Source organism: Meleagris gallopavo, chromosome 17, assembly GCF_000146605.3.
Source record: "Meleagris gallopavo isolate NT-WF06-2002-E0010 breed Aviagen turkey brand Nicholas breeding stock chromosome 17, Turkey_5.1, whole genome shotgun sequence".
In the NCBI taxonomy this organism is placed as follows: domain Eukaryota; kingdom Metazoa; phylum Chordata; class Aves; order Galliformes; family Phasianidae; genus Meleagris; species Meleagris gallopavo.
Window position 1 is genome coordinate 651,679 of NC_015027.2, and position 23,556 is coordinate 675,234.

General features: G+C 43.0%; 1 protein-coding gene and 1 long non-coding RNA gene across 2 annotated transcripts in view; one reads left to right on the forward strand and one right to left on the reverse strand.

Annotated features, from left to right (window-relative positions):
- PPIL2 (peptidylprolyl isomerase like 2) overlaps positions 1-23,556 on the reverse strand; it is a 58,072-nt gene that overhangs the window by 34,163 nt on the left and 353 nt on the right. The window contains exons 2-11 of the mRNA XM_010719965.3: positions 23,454-23,503; positions 23,306-23,351; positions 22,609-22,671; positions 22,408-22,459; positions 14,214-14,265; positions 11,966-12,057; positions 11,404-11,493; positions 4,118-4,193; positions 2,692-2,852; positions 1,162-1,237 (exon numbers count right to left, since the gene is read on the reverse strand). Of these exons, the coding sequence (XP_010718267.1) occupies positions 1,162-1,237; positions 2,692-2,852; positions 4,118-4,193; positions 11,404-11,493; positions 11,966-12,057; positions 14,214-14,265; positions 22,408-22,459; positions 22,609-22,671; positions 23,306-23,351; positions 23,454-23,503 (758 nt within the window). The remainder of the gene's footprint in view (positions 1-1,161; positions 1,238-2,691; positions 2,853-4,117; positions 4,194-11,403; positions 11,494-11,965; positions 12,058-14,213; positions 14,266-22,407; positions 22,460-22,608; positions 22,672-23,305; positions 23,352-23,453; positions 23,504-23,556) is intronic.
- LOC109370301 lies at positions 311-1,637 on the forward strand. Its single transcript, XR_002120314.2, has 3 exons — positions 311-675; positions 1,003-1,125; positions 1,552-1,637. It is a non-coding gene; the product is annotated as an uncharacterized LOC109370301 (long non-coding RNA).

The window sequence follows — 23,556 nt, forward strand, 5'->3', positions numbered from 1 at the left end:
AGTAAATAGATCTCTAGAATTTTATTCATTGACCAGCAAACAAATTACTAGATTCTGCTGTCTGGCTTGTTCCTCTGAGTACACCAGGTCTTCAGGGACTATACTTGGCAATTTATCTCTGATAATCTCACATTAATCTTCGTGCAAAACACTTTGAACTACAGAAAGCCAACTCCTTGAGAGCCAACAATATAATATAGATACTATATATCTATCTTTTTAAATCACAGAAACATTTAATGTTATATACTATAATTTTCAAGTAATGTCTACCAATCACAAACATTACTTTGAAATCAAATAATTTCTTGTTAAATTTGGAAGTTAAACAGGTTGTCATCAGCCAACCACAAACTGCTGACATCTGAGGATCTATCCAGTTCTGAAAACAAATGAAGCCAAATCGCTGGAAACATTACTGGAAAGTCAAACCAAGGGGTCAATCTAGAATATTTCCACTCCTGTTTTGTCAAAACATCCAATTAGTCAAACACTTCCAGTGCTCAAAGATTCATGTGTAAATCACTGTAATTCCGGAACAGAACCGAGTAACCACGTCGCTTCAGTGCTGCGTTCAATCTTTGTTCAGTACTTCTACATTTAAGAGCCAAAAGCCAGACATCTCTCCACACAGACATGCCAACTGCTCAGCTATTTAATCAACGTTCACATTTAGTAAGGCCTACAAATTTATACTGAGGCTAGAAAATGAAAATCTTCATATTATTGAAATGTACTTTTGGATAGAGTATAACTTTGAAAAGTAGTAAATCATAAGTTATCATCAAAAAAATTGCTGTTAATCTAACCAAACTAGGTTAGACCAAAAGGGTGGTAAAGATTTTCTTGCAATATGAGAAGAGATTTCACTTCACAGCTAACCTACGTAAGCACATACCCCATTTTGTGGGTCCCAGCCATAAGAATACAAACTGAAATTAATGATGTAAGTAACTGCCATTCAGAGATTAAGCTAATTCATAATTGCTCCATTATTTCCAGAATGAGATCACGGGAAAGCACATATATATCTGCTTTGCAAGGCATCATCACTGAACACTTAGCAGCCCATTCCTTATCCCTGTAGAAGTGTGTGTCCAAGGGAGCACACCTTAAAGCTGCAAGGTAAGCAAACAGCTTGAAAGTACATAGTTCTGGTACCTGCTTCATGGGTAGTTTCAGGTACCATTGCAGTGGAGGTGAAGGAAGCACTTACTGCTCCAGTAGAATAATGAGCCTGTTTGCAGAAGAAAAAGCAAGAGAAAAAGACATTAGATCTTAGAATCTATCTATTTTAAATGCCATATAAGTACTGTACAAGCAGTATAAACACACAAGTAGAATTTACATCATACTTGTGAAGACAGACTTCCTGCTCTAGCTCCTATAGAAAGGGACAGATATGTGATGCAGTGGTATTTCTCCATCTGTTCCCTATAACGTTCTCCTCCAGTTAAGGCTGCCCAGGCACTGAGCTGAAGGGGTTCCACAATAATTTAATACATTATTACACAAAGATTTTATTGTCAGAATTTACTTGTATGTCCACAGGTGGAGGTATGAAAGGAGTACTGCTGGCAAGACATCTGTAAAATTCTGCAACGCTGCTGAGTAAGTGGAAGGAAAATCCGGTGAACCACAGAGACAAACCAACCCCTCACATGCATAGGCCCTTCCTGTCCCGTGGCTCTGATTTCAGCTTCATCATTCTTTTGCACAATGAAATGTGAACATCACACAAGGATGTTACTGTAAATTAGAAAGACTAAGAAACAAAGAGATACTTTCAGCGATGCTGGGGCAACGCTCAGAGAATACAGGCCAATGCTCCGTCCATCAGATTGTGCTGCCCACTATGCAAGTTCATAATTAGCTCATTTACATGATGATCTGACTCTCCAAACATAGAGTTCATCATTATCTCTTACCTCTTTTTTCTTCTCTAAACCTTTAATTTTTCTATAATGCTATGACACTCTAAAAATGGGACACATATGATACATCATATATAATCATTAAGAAGCTACCCCCAAGCCTCCTCATAAAAGGCCATATGCTGCATTACTACTCCTTTTTGTCTAAGTATAGTCAAAGCATGAGGACACAGACATCCCAGAATTATAAAAGGAAAGAAAAATACTCTGCCTGGCTGGAGGAAATCTACATGCAGATGAATGTTTCTTTGGATAACCATGAACACACAGGAACATGCACCTGAAAGAACATCCTTTAAAATATTCCACAGAAAATCCTGCGTTACAGTGGAAAAAATGGGGAAGCAACGAAAGTTGATTTATGTATTTGCCCACACCAGAAATGACTCAGTTGTACTGCCCTTAAGGTGTGTTCCCTCTGCCAGTAACTGCAGGAAGCAATGATAAACAAATTCAAAGCAGGAGATTGCAAACTGGGAAAAAAAAGATTCTTCCAGCACATACATCATGGCCAAATAAGAAAGATTCCTCCTCCTTGCTCTATTTCTAAAGTGTTTAGGTTCATTCATAATGATTCAACAAAGAAATTCACTGACACACACAATGTATTCCTATGGAATCTAGGTATGATTTTCATATTCTCAACTATGATAAACATCCATGTAACTGAAAACACAAGGGATGGTATCTGTTTATCCTGCAATATTCTTTCTTCAAGAAGTATATTGGTGCCAAAGTGCAAACTGCATCAACTTACAGCATTCAGCTTATCCACTTTCTTCTTTTCAGGAGCCTTCATAGTAGCTGCTAGAATCTCATCACCTTTGAATTCCTTATAAAGCTCCAGTAAAGTCTCTCGGGTCTCTGTATTTGTATTTTTCAAGTAATAAGATGGATCCAATTTTGCTTTTTCTTCATCTAGATAAGAGAGAGTTAAATCATTCCAAATTAAAATAAAAACTATGTTGTTCTCATTCAGCTTACTACATTCCTTGTTACACGAATACCTTCCAGATATTTCTACTTTTTAAAAGAAGTCTAGTAACTATATCTATTCCTGCAGAAGCAATACAAGTAGCGATGCATAACACTGAAGACAAGGTAACCTAAAATACGACACAATTAATGCTGATATGAATGTGTATAAGAAAAATCAACTTCAAATCAGTTGCTGTAGAAATCTCTTTGAAACCACTACAAATGATCCAAGTTCATGCAAGTCTAATCAAGTTACTTCTATAGAACAATAAAGACAACGGCCTGTTGGGTACAATGTAAAATTCTGCCCCTTATGCACTGAACGACCAGGTCTGCAATGCAAAACTCCCAAGATCAGATCTCTACCGTGACACCAGGAGGAGGAAGCTGGTGGGGTAGACTGGATAAGTTCTTTTTTTAAAGCAAGTTTTATTCATCTTGGCAGCCTTCTATTTACTGAAAATTAAATATTCCATCCTTCAGATGTTACCCTCAAAAAAGAAGTGGGTAATAGCGAAAGATGCTTGCTTGAAGAGTTAGCCTTAAGGAGTTGAGCACAGTTAAGACTCAGAAAAACACACCATGCTCAGAATCAGCACACAGACCTCATTAGAAACAGTTCTAGAGGAAACCCCAAGGACACAGGAGAGACTTTTTTCCTCCAGTTATGTAATATTAGCAGATATATCAGTAAGCATTTACCTATCAAAGAAATAAATGAATAAATAAAACTGCAAAGCAAATTCCTCAGCTGTAATATCCACAAAGAAGAACAAAAAAAAAAAGGTATTTTATTTTTAATGAAATAATTTTAGGAGTATTTTAGAAAAATGTATCAATCTTAGTTGGAAGGTATCTGCTGCCATCCAGACAGAAGGATGAACAACACACTGTCAATGCAGTTATGTGCAGGAGGGTGCCCAGCACACAGCAGGTGGGAGCTGCGACAGGACGTAGGTTTGCTGCTCTTAGCTCTGGTACGAGGCTACTGGCAAATTATTTTTCCTCCTCTTTTCAATTATCTCTCTCCACATACTTTTAAAGGACATGGAAAACTTTCAGTGTCTGCACAGCACTCAGAGACAGTTCACAATTTCTAAACAAACCACACCTTTGTTTCAAAATTTATCAACATCTTTGATGTGAAAGGGCCAGTTCCAAATTGAGGCTGCTGTTTTCTTAGCCTACCTTCAATTCAGCCTTACCTGGATCAACCACTTTTATGTTGTTCTTAACATGAAAGAAGTTAGAGACATTGAATTTATCCAGGTTTGTTGGATCCTGAAAATAATGATTAAGAAAAAAATATCAGAGAGCTCCACAGGCACTCATTTCATGCAACAGATCAGTTGGAAGGGCAGGCACCCCAAACTAACATGAAAAGACAATAAATATGCTCTCCAGATCAGATTAATTGAAAAAAAAAAAACAACAAACAAAAAAACAACCAAGCACAATTTCTTAAATTAATCCAACCCAATAGGTAACAATCAGCCTGCTTAGTAGGCTCCCTGAGGAGCCTGGAATTCAGTCCCAAACGTAGCAGCACACACGTTTTGCCTACAGAAGTTGCTAGCAGACCTAAGCAGAGCCTACCTTATACAAGGGAGAAGGGTTGAGCAGCTGCAGCCCTATGATCCTTTCCCTTATCCCATGTTTGGTATGACACCTAAGCAAATCACACCAGCTCTCTCCCCCATTTGTAACACTGTGCTTTACATGTGTTCTGTGAACCTTTGTAACGTGTTTCAGAAACACAAATAAACTTCAGAGCAAGTTTTTGCAGTCAGAACTGTGCTGGTTTTCATAGTGAAATCTGTGCTTACCGAATGACTTCAAACATATATATATAAAATACTAAAACGGGCAATGTGAAGTGGCCTTATGAAAACTGTTCAAAGACCACTCAAGAAAAAAAGCAAAAATACACAGTCCATAACTGTACGTCTTTATGCCATCCCTAGGCAAGTTTCAGCATGACTCTGACCTTCTCTTGGAGAGAAGGACCAGGAATGCCCACTGGTGATCTGGGGTACCTCATTCTGTTACTAAACAGTCCTTAACCTTCCTCTTACAGCCATCTTAGGGTTTTCTCCTCAAGCTCCCCTACAACAAAGAAAGGTCAAACCATCAGCCCAGGACAGTCCAGGAATTTCTGGAAATTCCATCTTTCAGAAGATAATTTAAAATCCTTAATACCTTGTATACTACAGCTGTATGTTCAGAATGACAATACTGCAACTTGCTGAGCACAGGACCACTGACACAAACAGCATTATTCCAAATAAATTTAACGGAACCTCTCAATCCTGCTTTGTTGTTAAGAAATTCTGACAATTCCATTTTTGCTAAATGTAATGGTTAACACAAACAGAGTTGGTAGCTCCATCCCTTGCTAAATGATCCAATTATGCCTTTCATTTATAAAATCAAGCTATGCCAGTCTGCACCCTAACGATGCCCTCCTGGCTTTCCTGTGTTCCCTTCAGCAACCACAGTCATTTTCTATTGCCTGCTGCCTGCCCTGCTATACCAGCTCTGACAGATTTTCATCTGAAATGGACAGACAAAAAAATACATATTTTATCTTTAAGGTATTGCATTAGAAGCTGATCATCCTTAAATGAACCTCGTGAGGAACAGGAATTTAGGACTGCCCTTCGGTGCCCATCGCAGCACAAGCTGAGCTCAGCGATGGGGCTGTGAGCGCCGATGAGCTGCGGGTGTCCCGGTGTGCTGCAGGGGATTTGGACCAGGCAGCCTTCACAGCTCCCTTTCCAGCTCAAACGATTCCACGATTCTATGGTTCTTTATCCATTTTGGTATCCTCTGACTCCCACGCTCACGTATACTTTTTATTTTGTGTGAGTAAAAATATGATCACCCTCACATACATTTATTTCCATGTGTATACAGAGATAATTCCAGCCTCGCACTCCAACAGTCAGTGAGATACATGGAGAAAACCCAGACAAAGGGCTCAGCATGCTTCCAGAAGACACAGCTTGCCTGCTCCCTCCCAGACATTCTTCACTTATCACACGCTGCAGCTTTTCCTGACAGGAATCACTGCCTTGCATATCAATGTGCCACCACCAGGGTTGAGGTAAGGAAGACGGCTTATCCTTTCCAGGAAAGGAGGAAAATAATCTGCATATTAACATTAATGCAGACAAACAGATTTATGGCAATCCACATTTCTGCCATTTGTGGCAAAGCTGAAGGGTGAGACTGAATCCAAAACAGACTTCTCATGAGGTACAGACGGGAGGGGGGAGAGGTCAGGAGACAGCAGGGAAGATGAAGCAGATAACTTCACTGCGTTCTTCTAAATAAAGCTTCTAGATTTACTGATTTGTACATTGTTCAAAAGTAAGCAGCACCATATTGTAATCATCGCTGCCTTAAGAAACCCAGTGCATTGTGCTCAGGGTAGCGTGACTCAGATTAGCTCAAACTGTTCTGCAGCCACAATTCATTCAGATGTTCACCAGCTTAACTAGCCTAATCGCTGGCACTGAGCGACTCCACAAAACCGTTTGTACTCTGCCTCCACGCACAGCACTGGCAGGGGCATCAACCCACACACAGCTCACCCACTGCAGCACGAGGGGTGCTGGAGTGCACCCACAGCTTGTCAGCCAGCACAGCACCTCGCCACCAGCACGGAACGAGGGCCACGCGCTGTGTTCTGCACTACGCTCAGCTGGGCTGCCCGATGAAAGGTTTGATGTGCAGTGTTTTCCTTTGTGCCCCCGATCCTGCTCATCAGGAGTCTCACCATACACTGTGAGGCAGAAAATCCACGTCTGCTCCAAAACCAGGAACTGAGTGCTGCTCAGAGACCAGAGCTGAGCTGAACCGAGACAAGGAGATCGGCCTACTTACATCCCAGTGTGTTCAGAAGTACCTCCTCCAACTGCCACGGGAGCAGTCTCTGGTCTCTTATTGAGGCTATGAACTGTGAACTGAAGTTCAGCACTTTACAGCCACGGGCTTCAAAGGGTTGCCAACTATAACGCCCATTTGATGTTTTCCTGAAAGCCGACCTCTGAAAACAACAAATCTCAAGTTTTATTCCTCTTTCTTTTAAATCCTACCCTTTTTCTGCTTCACCTGTTTTAGGGAAACAGCTTAAAGCACATCAGTGTGAAGCACCATCCGCACAGCCTCCCGAAGCCCTGGTTGAAGCAGCACTGCCCCAGGATGCTGACTGCTCAGACGCCCAGTACCCCTCTGACAGTTCAGCTGTACACAACATTTACCCGCTTATCTCCAGGAACATTACCTTCAAATGACAAAATTTAGAAGCCCAGAACCCACATTACCTGCCTTGACAAAGCACGATTCCAAGCACGTTACACTTCATGGGAGCTTTCAGCATGTCTTAATGAAATGGCACAAATGCCTTCCAAACAATTCCCAGGCGTCATTTAAGCTCTGAAAATTATATTTATGGATAAGGGCATTCACCCCACAGCGGCAGCCTCTCAATAGCCACAAGAAGCCTCAGATGGGTGGATGATCTCCTCGAGGGCTGTGTGTGGACTGGAGAATGATGGCAGAACGACAGCATTAGCTTTCCTCCCCTCCATACTCGCCTTCCTATCCACTAAGCTGAGAACACGCAGTTTGCACAGGACAGACTGCTGTGCCACAATCCTCTCAGCCACTCTGCTAGTGCATTCATGCAGGATCTGCCCTCTAAGAGCCCTCAGCCATAACTGAGCGAAAGGCCGCTCTGCCTTTCTGCTACACAAAGAGCAAAGGAGAAAGAGATGAGGAGTATCAATGAGCAGTGTGCAGCTCAGCTGCCTCCAACTTAGTTGCTTAGTTCTGCCACAAATGCCAATGGTGTTTAACAGCTTGTCAAGAACTACATCTTGACCATGGCTGCTTAGGCTGTACAGAAACTGTAAAACTGACACAAAAAATAGCAATACCCCACATGAAAAAGATACAGACCTGAACAGTTGAGAGAAAAAAAATATCAGAAATACTGATATTAAAGAGAGAACTTGAGAAAAAAATAACACCTGCACTGTAGAAAAATGGAAAGTTTGAGTGCAGTTTGTGGCAAGATCACACCACTAAGAAAAGGCAAATACAGCTTGGAGGTAAAGAGCTGCAGTCTAAAATAAGCAGTAATGCTATGACTGACAGAGTACAGGAAGGGGTTCAAGCACCACGTGTTCTTCTGACATTGTCAGCAAGATACGGAACCAGAACAGGTGCCATCTTTTCCCTGAATAACTACATCAAAGTTTATGTCAGTGCCATGCTTGGTAATTATCTCGTACACCAGGACATGGTATTATACTTCACATCCTGCCCTGAGTGGCTGGAAAACATTGCACAGCTGATGAAAAGCTGCCGTGCGATGCCCCAGGACCTCTGCATTCAGCAGGGCGCAGGGCAAGTTCTGCCCACGCCAGTGCAGGAAGCACCGCAGACTTGCTCACAGTGAGAAGCGTGACATAGACCGAGGGCAGTGCTATTAACCATGAAAGAAGTGCTCTTGTTGCTTTGGGTTTTTTTAGTTCCAGATCCAAAATAAATCGTCATTTTAAAAAAGTACACTAAAAAGCAAAAGGACACAAATAACTGTCACTAAAAATGAGAGACCAGACGAGGTGGTGCTCACCAAAAAAGGCAGCAGGGAAGGGCTGTGATTGCTGTTTGAACAGCAGTTAGCACTGAGAATGGAACAAAAAGAATTTTGTGCAATTATCTCTCTCCTGAAAACAACATTTTTTTTTTTTTTTAATTACATACATTAGGAGACAGAGGTCAACTCTGAGGTCACACGCTATTCTAGCAGAACATCCCTAGCAGCTGTAGCTTTGTCCTTTCTGCACCAATAAGGAAAAATGTGATGGCACAATCTGTGATCATACATTACTCAAATTTTTCACCCATCATCTACTGCACTCCCTAGCACAGGTACCTCACCTGCTTCCTGGGACGTTCAGAGTCAGACTCTGGAAATATCATTTCCTATTGATAAAGAGAGCTACTACAGACATCCTATTATTCAGCTGTTGTTTGCAAAGCAAAAGATTCTTTTATAGCAACTTTCTTTATATTTATCTTTTGGACAAACTGTTGGGTCATTGCTACCCACTCACTCCAATCCCAGTACCCTCAGACACCACAGCAATCAACTAACAGGAGGCAATGGGAAAAAGAAATAACAATAAATTTCAAGGAATTTAAAGGTTGTTTTTTTGTTTGTTTGTTTGTATTTTGTTTTTTTTTTTTTTTAAGTAGAAGCAGGATTTGGGACAGAGCTCTGGAGCTAAAACACAACAGATTGCAGTCACGAACTCTGGCCAAGAACCAAAGCCACAGGTGGCAGAGCTTGGCAGGGCAAAGACAACAAACTGCACACAGTGCTGACAGCAAGAGAATTTAGGGAGGAGACACTGGCTTGTCTTTTAACAATTCACATGAAGAAAATCACAACAGGATCTTACACCAAACACACAGCGACACTTTGAACACCCAGGCGCCATTCCATTTCAGGCTGTGCTCTGCCCCCAACTAATCAAGTTGGCTGTGGGTGGCATTTGAGTAGAATAAGAAAAATCTAGGTATGGCTGCAAGCTGGCAGCAGTTGTCATGCAGTATGCTCAATGGAAAATGGTCAAAATCCCTCCCAGTCCAATCTCAAAAGTGAGCACAGATTTGCTTTTTCCAATCTTCTTTGAGAAGCGTATGCTACAAGATTGTACACCACAGAAGCGTAGTTAACAGCAAACTGTAATGAGCAGCTGACCCAAGATGAACCAATCTTCTCATGCACTAAGAACATCGCCCTACATGAATGTGGGAGAAAGACAGGAACGTATGGCAGTGACCTCCATGAAGCTGGAAGCTGCTCATGGACTTGTTACTCCAAGCAAGAAAGAAATCCAACATGTTCAGAACAGAATGGAGATGAAAAATATTAATTAAAGATACACACAGACAACATAAAATTATTGCATTTTGAGATTTAGGAGACTACAGGATACGTGGCTTTTATGAAAAATCAAAGCTACGCACGTCATAGGACTCTTTGTTTCTATACACTTATATGTACACACTACGTATACATTCAATTCTGAACCTACAACATGTATCAAAGCAATTTTAAATGACTGCATATTTCAATTATTTGCTCGAAGTCATTCAGTTTTCTATCCTGATGCAAAGAAATATTTTTATTCACACATGTTGTCATTTTTCACTGTTTCAAATCCATCAACCAGGCAGTTACATTCAAGTTGCATCCAACCTGCTGTTGGGAGCTCTCAATACCAAAACAGCTGTTTTTCGCATTCCTTGGGTTAAAAACATTTTACTTTGTTGCATTAGCCTGACCTCACTAGTCCCAAAAGAATAAAGAGAAAAATATTTATAAATATGGTAAATATAAACAGGGAAGAAGGGATATATTTCATTTACATTTATACATAAATGAAATACATTTTTCTATTGGAATTAGAATGCTTACTCTTTGTTAGTGGCTGACTCACTCCCATAGGAACAAGCCTTGAAATTTTTTGCCTTATCTTGAAATCTTGCAAGGTTAAAACAGCTGCTTTTAAATAAGCTTTAGATGCTCTTATACTGTATTTCCACTTGTAAATAAGTATTTCTAAAATTTGAAACACTTCTACATGTTTTTCCATTTACAATGCTGTTTTCATAAGGTTTTAATTTTGTTAAAAAGTAGTAGAAGAAAAACATAGGAATCCACTCAAAAAAACCAAGCATTCCAAAGGAAGCACTTAAAAATCTTATGGTTTGCTGCTTAATCTACTGTACATCTAGGAAACAGTCTGTAAGAAGTGCTCTCCCAAACCTTTGACTGTCTCAGGTACCTCCAGAAGAATAAGGACAACCAACTTCAACCTTAAAGTCTTACACACAACAACTTCCCAACATGGCGTTGGCTCTCTAATAGCTGGAGATGATTCTGGACATATCTCCCAATGAATCAGTGGTATCACAGCACTCTTTCAGGTACCATTTAGAGAAAAACAAAACAAAAAACTTGCGTGTAGGTGTGTAATTAAAACTTATTACAATTAATGTGTAATTAAAACAATTACACACATCTTGTATTCAGTGAAAAGCAAGCAACTGCAAATGCACTGTCAATATTCACATTTTTACATTGCACCACTGCATCCTTGACATTTTTTGTGCACCATCCTTTTTTTCTATTTTAATCTATTTATAAAGCTCAGCATTCTACCTGTCTACTAGGCACATAAAAAACACAGTAGAGGTGCATCAGCCTTTATGTTATACGGTATCTTTGTGGCTCATCTGGATAACAAAGACAACTGAGCAGTTCCCATTCTGCCCCTCTCTCCAAGACACAAATACAGAATGAAGCTTCTCTATTCATGTAGTGATACTGCACAAATACAGGATATACACAATGTTTCTTTCTGAGAAAAAAACAGCAACACCACCCCTATAATAAGACATAGCTCACCTGCAGCGTCACAATGTCTTGCCGGGTGAAGGGCTCATCTGTCAAGAGATCCTTGTAGCATTTTGGTTTTATGTTCAGCTGCTCAACTGCCTAACAGCCAGGTGAAAGACACAGGTATTAAAAAATGAATTATAATGTGTAAACATTACAAGTAAATACATGATACCACTCAAAAAGTGCAGGTGATAAAATAATTTTGCACTTCATTCTCAACTGGCAGCTACAATGTTTTCATTGTATGCATGAAGATGAAACGCCGCTTAATCCCTACAAAAGTCATCAGGTTTTTCTTGTGCTTTTAAAAATAATAATAATTTTAACCAAATTCACCACAGAAGGACCACAAAAAACAAAATCTCTGAATTTTCTAGAAGTATTTTACAGATGGTAGAAGACAGGCGGCTTTACACAGAGCTGACATCTACCTGCTGCTAGCTCAGGTCAGACAGCAGTTTGTGAAGCCAGTCCATCCCCTTGATCTTCATTTCCTTGGCTGTAAAACACAGCAGTGCCTACCTACCTTTCTAAAGTGTAAAACAACAAAGTGCAACACACAACATACCTCATAGGCAAAGACATTTCCCGTTGTCTTGATGGCCACAATATGGGAGTTATTGGTGAATACAGTAAACAGCACTGGGCAGTGGTATTTACCTGAGGCAAAGAGCATGGATTTAGCATGGAGTCCTTGCAACTAATTTGAAATAGCTGATTTCTGGTACTTCTGTGAAGGATATTCACATTTCTTTCTAATATGAATTGTAAATTCAGAGTGTACATAATTTCAGAGTAAATTCAGAGTGTTTAACTGTGCTTTGATTCTTCAGCACCAAAGAGGGAAAAAAAAAAGTGAAAAGTGACACCTCAGAGAATTATAAACCAAGCAATGAAAGTGCAGTTTTGAAATCTGCTGCCCTTAGGCTCCCAACACAGCTTTGTCCAACATGCATGGTATCAATGAAGTATCACACTATAACTGTTATTGCTGCAATTAAAGCTCTGCTGAGGGCACGGGCCTCTACCTCACCACACCCAAACTCTACTTTTGGTGTCGTTCCCAGAAACAAAGTTTAGCTCACACCCAGCGAAAGCTCATAGCGGCTGCTGCACTTTTCAGAGAGGAGAGTATTTTGCATTCAAATGAGGCAAGCAGAATGCCATTAAGTCTGAGCACGTTATTTGATAAGGAACGCAGCTTCTGCTCTCACCAAGCTGTGAATTTCCCAGAGGGTCAGCATAAATATTAAGCATGTCAATAACAAGCACACTGATGGAAGCCAGCGTGTGAGGGAAAAGAAAAATGGGATGAGCTCCACAGAAGCAATTAGAGGTTGTTAATACTTGATTATTTTGCTAGACCTGAGTGTTTGGGTGAGATTCTGAAATAGGTTGGGTCTGTTTGGTTCTTTTTGTCCTAATTACCATCTGAAAATCAAAACCAGCAGGGAGGCCGGAACAGAGATTGCTCACAGCACCTGCAGGGACAGGAAGGGAAGCACCTGCAGAGTGTTCACCGATTAACGGATTGGCCAGAGGAGGCACTGATCTCCAACGTGGAGAAGCAAGCAGCAGCTGAGGCCTATTTCTGTTGATGTCACTAAGCTGAAAATGAAAGATATATTAAAGAGAAAGTTTAAAAAGGACTTTCTAGCAGAGGCAGCCAGGTATGGCCCAGCTGATGGGAGCACAAACACACCAATGAAATGTGAGGCCTTGCTCTAGCTACATGCAAAAAGAACAAAACACCACGATGCCAATCCTAGCAAAAGCAGAGCCTGAGGCGATACTGAAAAAAGGTACTCCACTAAGGAGGGATCCTGAAGTGGAAGGGACTGCTATACCTGAAGATGTAGCAAGGATTCTACATGTTAAGACTTAAATAAAGGTTTGCTGACAGACAAAAACATAACTTTTTAGTCTTCCTATTTCATTGCTTTCTCCCTCAATTTGTTAATGATACAGCATTCACCTTTGTATGGAAAAGAACTCTAGGAGTGCATGGCTGCTGTCATTCCACCCCAGTATTATGAACTGCACTTCTTCAAGCAAAGCACAGTTTCACAATGTCTTTCAAGAAACTTGGCTACAGTTACTACTGATCATTTCCCCCCTGCTCTCGGGACAGAGGGAACACAAAACAGAGGAAATCCATCAGCCAGAGAACAGACCTTGTATTCTGTGGACCCTCGTAGGATAAGGAAACAGACACTCCTGAATTTTATTCCCACCTCATCTTTGCCAGTCTCATTTTGAAGAGGTCATTATCTGTCTTGCAAAAGAGAAATTCATCTCCACTTTTCTGCCTTGTTCCAAGAATCCTCACTTTGATGGCAGATTTTATACCTTTAATCCTGCAGAAATACAGCTGGAGGCTGCTTTCCCATGTGCCTCTAGTGACAAAATCCCCCACGTTCATTTAAAACCAATTCCTTTCGTAAACAAAAAGTTGCTCAAAACCAAGAGAACAGCAAATAATGGCGTATGTAAGGTAGGAAAAAGAAAAAGAGAAAATACAGAAAGAGCCATTTCAGAAAATTTCCTTAAAGTAAATGTTCCCTTACTCCAGGGGTAGCTGTATTACAAAGGAATTGCTGAATAATTCACAGCTCCCCAGAATAGAGAAAAACAGAAATGGGGCTTTAAAGGTGAACACACTAATTACAGAAAGCAGTTATTCTACTAAAAAAAACCATTAAAGCCAGGACAGAACACAAGCTATGTCACTTCGCCATGAGTGAGACAAACTGGGATTTATTAAAGCATTCATTAAGAAAGAAGCAAGCCAACAAGAACAGAAAGTTAGTACTTACCTTCACTGTTCTTAGCAAAATTCAGCTTTATAAGGGATTTGGCATCTAGTTTCTAAAGAAAATGAAGCACAAGGAAAATTAATGACAACAGAATCTAAACATGGAAATAACAGAAATGGCAACATGAGTGTCAGTATTTTAATAGAGCATCATATATTAACATTATGTTGCAAGTTGGATCAAAAAAACCAAGACCCTGGGAATGTAGGTTACAGCCACAAGAACAAGGCTCACAGCGCATGAGAACAGGGACACGGCCAATTTATTTATGGCATTGTGGTCTGACACAGCACGGGGCTGGGCAAAGCCAGGGGGCCAGAGAGATGACACAGCCCTGCCCTAGCACCAACTGACCAGGGCCACAAGAAGCAGAGGCAACCACTGCTGCTGCCCATCAGAAGCGATGATTCAGAAAGGACCTCTGAAGAGGGTCACACAGCAGTGAGTTATTTTGGCAATCAGGTTCACTACCTCTTCTAAGATAACTGTAATTTTCCTTTGCCTCACCCCTTCGGGGCGATGTGCCCCCAGCAGGGCAGCACCCAGCACAGCACCCAGCCCAGGGCCGGCCCTGCCAGCCTCCGCTCTGAGCCAGCACCTCAGTGGGAAGAGAGCCCTCCGATTGTATCAGCTATCAGAAACGGTTTTGCTGCCAAATCAAAGTTAAAAGTTAAAAGCACACAAAGCACAGGGCCTTTTCAAAGAAACAATGAGTTCTCCCAAAGCAGGCACCTGAGCAGCTCAGGGAGGTTTTTGTAACGCAGCCAGCTTTTATAAACAGATTTGAGCAGAGATCTGCCAGCTGTGGGGCTGGCTCTGCCAGTTCAGTTGTGATGGCAAACAGCGATAACCACACCAGAGAAACCCTGGCAGTGGGGCTTTCTGCCCATAGGAATTTCTACGTCTGGTTCAGGCAGTACACACCATGGCAGCTGGGTTCGTCTGTTTGCAGGAAGGCACTTCTCCAAGCAGTTTTGTCCTCTGGTAAGATGATGGGCTGCCAGAAAGGTAACCATCTATCTAATGTATCAGCCAGAAGTGCAGCAAGAGCTAATAGAAACCAGATGGAGGAAGGAAGAGAGAAGCCAGGTTGGGTGATACGTGTTTTTCTCAAAACAAACCACCAACAAAATGAAAGCATCGTCTGCATGCTGCTGGGTTACAAAGAAAGGGCAAAGGCAACAGCAAGTCTGAAATGACTAACTGAATGCAGGACCTTATTCATTTACTCACTGATCTTTTTACTAGAACAAAACTGTCAGAGAAGCAGTAGGGAAACGGCAGAGCCACCAAAACAAGCGTATGAACCTCGACAGATCCATTCAACTTAAACAACTTAATAACAAAGCAACATCCAGCTGCTGCTGGGCAGTCCAGGAATTATGTTACCAAAAAAACTTCTTTAGAAATACCTCTGGGATCGTTTAAAGAAAGGCCTTTACAGTATCTCCCCTGCTCACTGGATCAGATCATCTTTAAACAAAAATGGAAACAGTTTCCTAAGAAACAGCATAATGTGGTTGAAGATTCAGATTTATATCTTGACAGAAATTTAGTGGAAAAGAGAGACTGAACTCCTGAACAGATCTTAAAGGCAATAAAAATTGTAATGCACTGTTTCACCTGTCAAAGTATGAAGTACTGTCAGAAGTGCAATAGGCCTTTGGGCCCTTACTAGATACCCAGGGGATCTGTGTGGTGTTTTGGGTCACATCTTCCCACACTATACAAAAGGTTCACTTCCAGCAACAGTTACTCATGGTGCATCAGCTGCTCGTGCTGGCATCTCTCTTCACCAAGACCAGCCCTTACATGTCAGCAGTAAGTTAAGAGACAACACAACAGCGATGCTCGCGTAAGACGTGAAGCACACGTTCTGCCTGGAGCCTCTCCCAGGACGAGAGCGATGGCTGCGATGCGCCAGCCCTGCCCTCCCAGCAGCCCTGCACCACAGGGAGCTTCTGCGTGCCGGCAGCGGGCCGGGCCGTGCCACCTGCTGCACAGAGCGGGCTGAGAGCTGCCCACGAGGAAACGTGTGGAAAACGCAGTCAGAGATACTGAGACAAGTCGACGAGCACATCTAACGCACGGAAAGACAGGAGGGGGATTTAGGCTTTTGTCAAAGGAAATCTCTGGAGTGCCAGGACAGCAAAGCCACGCTCCAATCCGCTACAAAGGATGGCCCTGGCCTACAAAGGCCCCAACTGTGGCATCGCACAGCTGCACGCAGTGTGCCCGGAGCAGAGCACAGCCTGCACACTGTGCTTCCAGCAGGGCTGCCATGGAAAACCCGTGCTGATCTTGCACGGAAACAGAGATATGTCTATGAAAGATGTTACACAGGATATATGAAAGAACATGATATAAAACCATATTTTATCCCCTCTGCCCCACCCCACGTTCTTCATTTCATTTGAAAACATGGTTATCTCGCATGTGGGTGAATCTGCTATTATTTGTTCTCCATCAAAAAAAAGGCAAAGCTTTCTAAGCACCGTCAGTTTGTTGCCATGACAATGTCCAGTATGCCACAAGCAGACACCGGCCTTCCCAGAGACAGCAGTGAGTGAGCCCTTACATGAGTTAAAGTGCTTATTTTCATGAATTTCTTACTAGCAGTAAAACACAAAGGAGCTCAAATACTGAATGTACAGCTCAGGTTCAAAACTGTTTCTGATCTGAGCTCCCCCCACACACTTATCACCCAGTTTCAGTCAGTCTTCAGTGAGGAAAGGAAAAAGCAATGTTAACAAAAACCACTTGATCTAATTAAAATTCTAAATTCATAACGAAGATGAAAGGCCACAAGCACACACCACTCCCCCTAAGCAGGGATCAAAGCTGTATATTCATGGCTAAAAGCATCTGAAGCAAGAACACGGGAGAGCAGGCGTTCTTAATGGCATGTGGTGCCAGATGCTCCACAGCAAGGAAGGGCTCAAAGCAGCCCCCAGGACAGGCAGGAGATTCTCTCCTCGCTGCCTCCTCTTGCAGGCGACTTTCAGCCACCAGGAGCCCCAGCACCCCATCTGTCGCTGACACCGAAGGGCGCTGCCTTTGTTGTGGCCACGCAGAGGTCGTTAGGGAGCACAGGTTAACGAGGCGCAGCGGCAGCTTGCAGATGGGGCACGGCGGCTGTTTCAAACCGAATCGTCCTTTGTCATCGCCGTGTCTCTCGTGAAGACACGACCTGCAATCCTCGTGCATCAGTCAGTTACACTCCCTGAGTCCCTCGTTCTGAGGCAGCATGTTCGTTTTGTTAATGAGGCTCTGACCCGCTGGATACAGACTGCAAAACAATGCCAACGGGCACATCTGACTCTCCAACCACACGAGGGCAGTTGGTGACACGCAGTGAGAGCTGACTCCTGTAAATCAGTGCATGAGAGGGTTCTCATCCCACCCAAACAAGCAGAGTTTCCCAAATACAGGTGAGAGGCAAACCAAACTGTAATACTGAACTACAGCACTGCCCACCAAGCACCAAATTTAACTTAACACTAGCAGATGAATTTTGCACTAAATTCTTTAGAGTCTACACTTGTGATTCATTGCGCACAACTTCCAATTTCAAGAAGCCCTCACACCATTTTTCGTACAAGAAATATTACAATGTTATTTGAATGCTAGAATATTATTTGAATAACTCCATGTATACCGTCGCTTATTTTAGATGTTGTAAATGAATTTAATGATAACAGAGGGCATTGGAAATCCTCAGCAAGATTACACAGTATGGGAATGCAATGGGAAAGAGCAGTGCTAGTTTAATAAGATACGTTTCATTCATGCAGGTCAGTGTTTCATGGGAAAATCACGGTGAGAGGCCAAAAACAGGCAGAACGGCCTCCTGATTCAAGCTATGGTTTCTATGTTCGGTTCAACAGCATCAACATGAGATGTGTGTCATATGAACAACTACCAAGTGTGTGTGGCTTCCAGCCCCCTACTGAACTGGTGTGGAAATGGCACAAAAGGTTCCAAAATGTTTTATTACCCACCTCCTTTGTATTTCCACGTTTAAATCTTAATTAAACTGACACCATATGGTCACCAAAGCCTTGTCCACACAATCATAAAGGTATGCTTGCTAACACGCAGCTTGCAGATAGCAATAGTGTTGCTGTACCAAAGAGCACATTAACATGAATTACCATGAGAAAAAGACATGCAGTTCCTTATGTAAGACTAAACCCTCACTCTTAATGCACTCAGAAGCCTATCACTCCAGAGATGCAAGGATCTGAAAAATAAACTCACCTTTCAAGATGGATAAAAGCCAGCCATTAGTGATGCTGCAGGCACTACTGCAAAGCACAGCTATGGTTTTGGAAGAGGAATGACCAACTATCCCTATGTTTACCAATAAGAAAAGAGAAAGTTTTGGAAAACACAGCAAAAAAAGCAGTCCTTTTTCTGGTTATCAGCCTCAGTGTTACCCTGGGCCCTCCTGCTTTATATGACCATTTCCAGTTACAACACACAAATTCCCAACTGCTCCTCCGGGCAGGAATCACACCAAGACATGCTTCTATCCCAAGGCCTTGAAAATTCACGGTCACAAGTCAAATGTGAGCTCATTCAGACTGCTGACTAACAGCTGATGATCCCTGCGGCCAAGGCAGCACAGCACAGCACTGCACAGCACAGCACAGAGCTGCACTCAGGGCACCCCAACAGAGCTGTGCGGGGCAGCTGCTCCTACTCACAGATTCCAATGGGCCTCTGAAAACCAGCGAGAAAGAGAAGATCCTCACATTCCAACAGCACCTCTCACACCTCAGCACAAGCTCAGGAAATGTTTTCTGTCTTAAACCAACATCAGTAATAAATCAAAGTATTACCAAGTGAACTTCAGGAAGACACCAGACAGCACTCCCATCGCCTTAGCGGCAGCGACCGCATGTGATTATGATTATCCATGTTCAAAGAGGATAAATTAAAATTAAACAGGTGCAGAAGATGACTGCAACCATATGAAGTACAGAGAACTTAAAGGCAAGAACACCTGGCAGGAAAGGACAAGTCTCAGCAAGGCAACGTCAAGGAAGCATTACATTCCACTGCCCTGGGTACACAACTGTAAACACAAAGAGGGAAAAGCAGAGTTCTGGCATAAATAAAAACCAGAATTAGCCGGTCAGACCCAGAAGTGAGAGAAGACCTCTCAGATGAAAAGCCATCAAAAGGATCCCTCGGCAGCAGGAAAGCAAACACCAGTCAAGGCAGAGCATGCTGCCTGCAGAGCAGATGCCAGAGAGCAGGAGACCTCAGACAGCCCTCCAGGATTACTGCTGATGGCTGCACCCTGAGCTCTGCAACACGACAGCGTCTGAATCACTGCAACAACAAAGCCTGCCTTGGTTTTACTGCTGTAAGCTTTGTTCTCTGCTCCTTATAAGCTGTTACTCACTAAGCTGTATTCCCACTCCAGACAGAAACTTTTACAGGTAAACAAGAAAAATGCCTCTTTCCTTCATTTCAAACATATGAGGAAAGTTTATGTAAATTGAAGGAAAAAAAAAAGGCAACTGGTGTTTGCACCCATGCAATGGGGATATGACTCAGATCATCAGAAAAACTAAGAAACAGACTTCAAATTTTGCAGCTGAAGAGCAAAAAAGCTACAATTCCCCTTTTTGTATCATTGCACTACAACCAAACGAGACCTGGAGTCACTGCTCCAACAACCACCCATTTCCAAATCCCCAGCAAGGCAATGTAAGACACTACTTTGATCTCAGGTGCTGTGCTCAGACCCTGCGAGGAAAAAAACCAACCAAACATATGGAAGGGTCATGTGCCATTCACCTGAAGTTTGCTGAGTCATGACAAATATCTCACCCAGCCAAGTCACCTCCCTCTCAGTTCAGCACTCTGACCATGGGATCCTGCCTTAGGGGCAGCTTGCTCTCTAGCACCACGCAGTACTTTCTTCCCAGCATTGTCCATCTACAGAAAGAACCAAAACACCCAGAAGGAGCACCACTCTGTCATGGGAAAAACCTTTTCAAGAAGAGAAGAGCTGAAGGAAGACCTGAGTCGTGCTGCAATACGCCACGCTCTAAAGGCCATCGCAGCCCTCAGACCGCGATGCTGCGGGCGGCAGCAGGTTGAGATGTGCTCTGGAAGCGCAGCGTACAGAACTCTGCCAACAGCAGCAATGTTTTCCTGACAGCTCCAGGAGCCACACCAGATCCTCTGCGCAGACATCCATCATCTGCTGTTCATTAACTAGAAACACACCTGGAATAACACGGCTAAAACCGCAATCTACAGTAAATAACCACATCTACCACGCGAGCTAGAGTTTAAAGCCACAATAACATTGATTCAGCCCATAGGGGTCACGTGAAACCTGAACTCACACATGCTCAGCTCAGGCCACAGTGCTTCCTATCCCCGCCAGCACAGCCCAATGCCTGCCCACAACACGTCGTGCTCAGCTCACTGCCCACACACACGGCCGTCCCACACAGCGGGCTCTGCAAGGTGGTAATGGCACACAGCGCTGAACTGCAGAGCCAGGTGGGAATTTAAGCTGTGCTTTAACACTGCAGCCTTCAATCCAGGCTGACATACTTCTTACGCCTCCAGTACAGTGCGGCTTCTCTATTCGTAATACTGTAAAACAAGCACAAATTCTCAAGCCCTCTTCCTCACTGTGTTCATTTCTGAAGTGAAGAAACAATAACCAGTGCTACCTGCCTCTGTATCTGTGCTTTCAAAACATGTACATGGTAGAAACACTTCTAGATTAAGGAAGTTTCAACTTTTCTTCACTTTCCACATCCTTTTGGGCAGGATTTCCCGTGGTTAGACAGCTAAGAGCTTTCTGAGTGCAGTGAGAAGCATTCATTTTCAAACTGGGATGGACACAATTGGTGGTAATGGCAGCCTCCTCCTTTACCTGCCCAACAAGCCTCTGCCACCCCAAGACCGGCAGCGCATTTTCATGAGATTGACTGAGACTGAAAATACTTTTTTATGCCTTCACAATAAAGTTCAGTAACATCAGCCGCCAACACTTGGGAGAACAAGTAGCTACAAATGCTTAAAAAACATAATGGAGAATGACTTTTCCAAAGCTATAAAATAACAGACTTAGTTGCAATATTTTATTTTCAGGGTATAACGTTATTGATTTTGAGAGTGGCTGTAAACATTCAGGCAAACATCACATTACCAACCCTCCCCACCCAAACGATTTGAGAAAACAGCAGTGCCTGCATTCAGACACAAGCAGTGCTGGGTGAGGACGCTCACCACGTGCTGCCAGGGCAGCTCAGCCAGGCTCTGCACAAGAGGTGGGCACCTGGCCGGCCCCCACTGCTGCCTCACATCATCACAAACCCACCCTACTATGCCCATCTCTAGGTTTCTCATCCAAGGGCACAAGCTAAGCCCAAGCTAAATTATCTTGCCTGAATACTGTTAAAGTCTCCTTGAATCCGTCGGCTGGGAACCTTTAATCGAACCCAAGATGTTTCAAAGGAAACCACAGCCCAAACCATAAACCAACCCCAAACCCCGTGCCACGGCTGCCGCCTCGCGGTCAGGAAAGGAACTGCACTCGCTCAAGGAAAGGACCACAGTCAGTGAGCAACAATGTTTAAAACCTACATCTTCAAAAAGAACTAACTTTCTTTTAACGTATCAGAAGACAGAATGATTTCAACAAGGAAACCTTTCCATTATTTCATATCTATCTGGTGCTCTAGAGCTTCACACAGAAAGCAATCCCTTCATAACTACCATTAACATAGCAAAAGGGGGGGAACAACACTACAGCACTGGTCATAGTGTGAGAACTGGTCAGTTAACTATCATGGCGGAGGCAGAAAAGCTGTCTGAGACACATTGTCAAGATAATTCCAACAATTCTGCAGATTGAACTACAACTTATCTGCACTAATATTCAGCTGCGAAAGTCTTTGCAAGTCTCAGCACAGATGAAGAGATGAGCCAGGCAGCACCCTGCCTGCATGGACTAGAATTTGCTTATAACAAGGCAGCAGAAAAGCTCATCTTGTAAGCCTGTACTTTCATTTTAGCAAACCTGATGCCAAAAATTTCATATTTTCACTACCGTTCAACTTCTTTTACTCTCACTGAAGCACTTTTTTTCCACGTGTTAAATAGGAAAGTGAACATACAGAAAGCCAACATATCAGTGAATACAACCATCACTTACTTCTCCTGTGATTGGGTTGGTTCCATATTTCTTTATCCAAGGAACAATGCTTCTGAAAATAAAAGGAAGAAAATTATGAGATAAGCACCATTAGAAACCTCTATTATTTTAAACAGGCACAATAAATTTCTACCAACTTGCTTAGATCAATAGATGGTTACACAGCAACACAAGAAGAGCTAAGAACAGACAGGAACTTACAATATGTCAAAGACCATCCCATCCGGTGTACAAACTGGGTATTCAAATGGCTGCAGAGACAAACTAGGAAAAAAAAGACATTTTTTTAGCAAAATCAGCTGGAAATCATGACGACAACAGAAGTTAACAACATTTTGCTGATTCAGCTGCATGTTAAAGAAAGGCCAATACCAATGAAAACACTGAGCAGTTACCAGCACACACTGCCTGGTTCTATGTAAGTTCCATTAAAAACAAAGCTTCTGAAAGGCTTTCAGACGCAGCTGAGCACCCACAGCCACGGGCTGGATACTGCGACGCTCCCCGAGCACGGCAGGTTCCATCAGCACTTCAAGAAGTAAAGTCAGCGGAAAACAATAGTATAACTGTCCCTTCGATCTATCTAACGGCAGCCTCAGCTTGCTGGACAGCGACCCAGTCACGTCCTGACCAGGAAAGAAGAGACCCACGTTCTGATTGCACAGATGTGTGAGATGGGCACGCAGGCAATAACTGCTCTATTTTATCACTCGTGCGTTCTTTCAGCCACGGGATGCAGTCCCAGCAGATGTAGGAAGCGCTGTTATCATTTCAGTCCTCATCTGCACGTTGCTCACGCAGGGCCGTCAGGGCACGGCCTGATGGGGGCACTGAGCTCCGGGCAACGCCGGGCCCAGACGTCGGTCATTTAATAACGATAATGCATTGCGTGCCTTACCTGCAGTGATCAAACGATATCCGCCTGAAATTAGTTCGGGGATGGTCTGTTCGTGAGAGAGAAAACACGGCATTAACGTGCGCTGTTCCGGGATCGGCCCGTGCCAAGACGGACGGACGGACGGACACACGGACGGACACGCACTCACCCGCCTTCTTGCCGCCGTAGAACTGCGTGTACTCGGCACACGTGATGTACCTGCGGGCACAGCGCTGTCAGCACACTGATCGCGCGGTCCCGCTGCTCCCCGC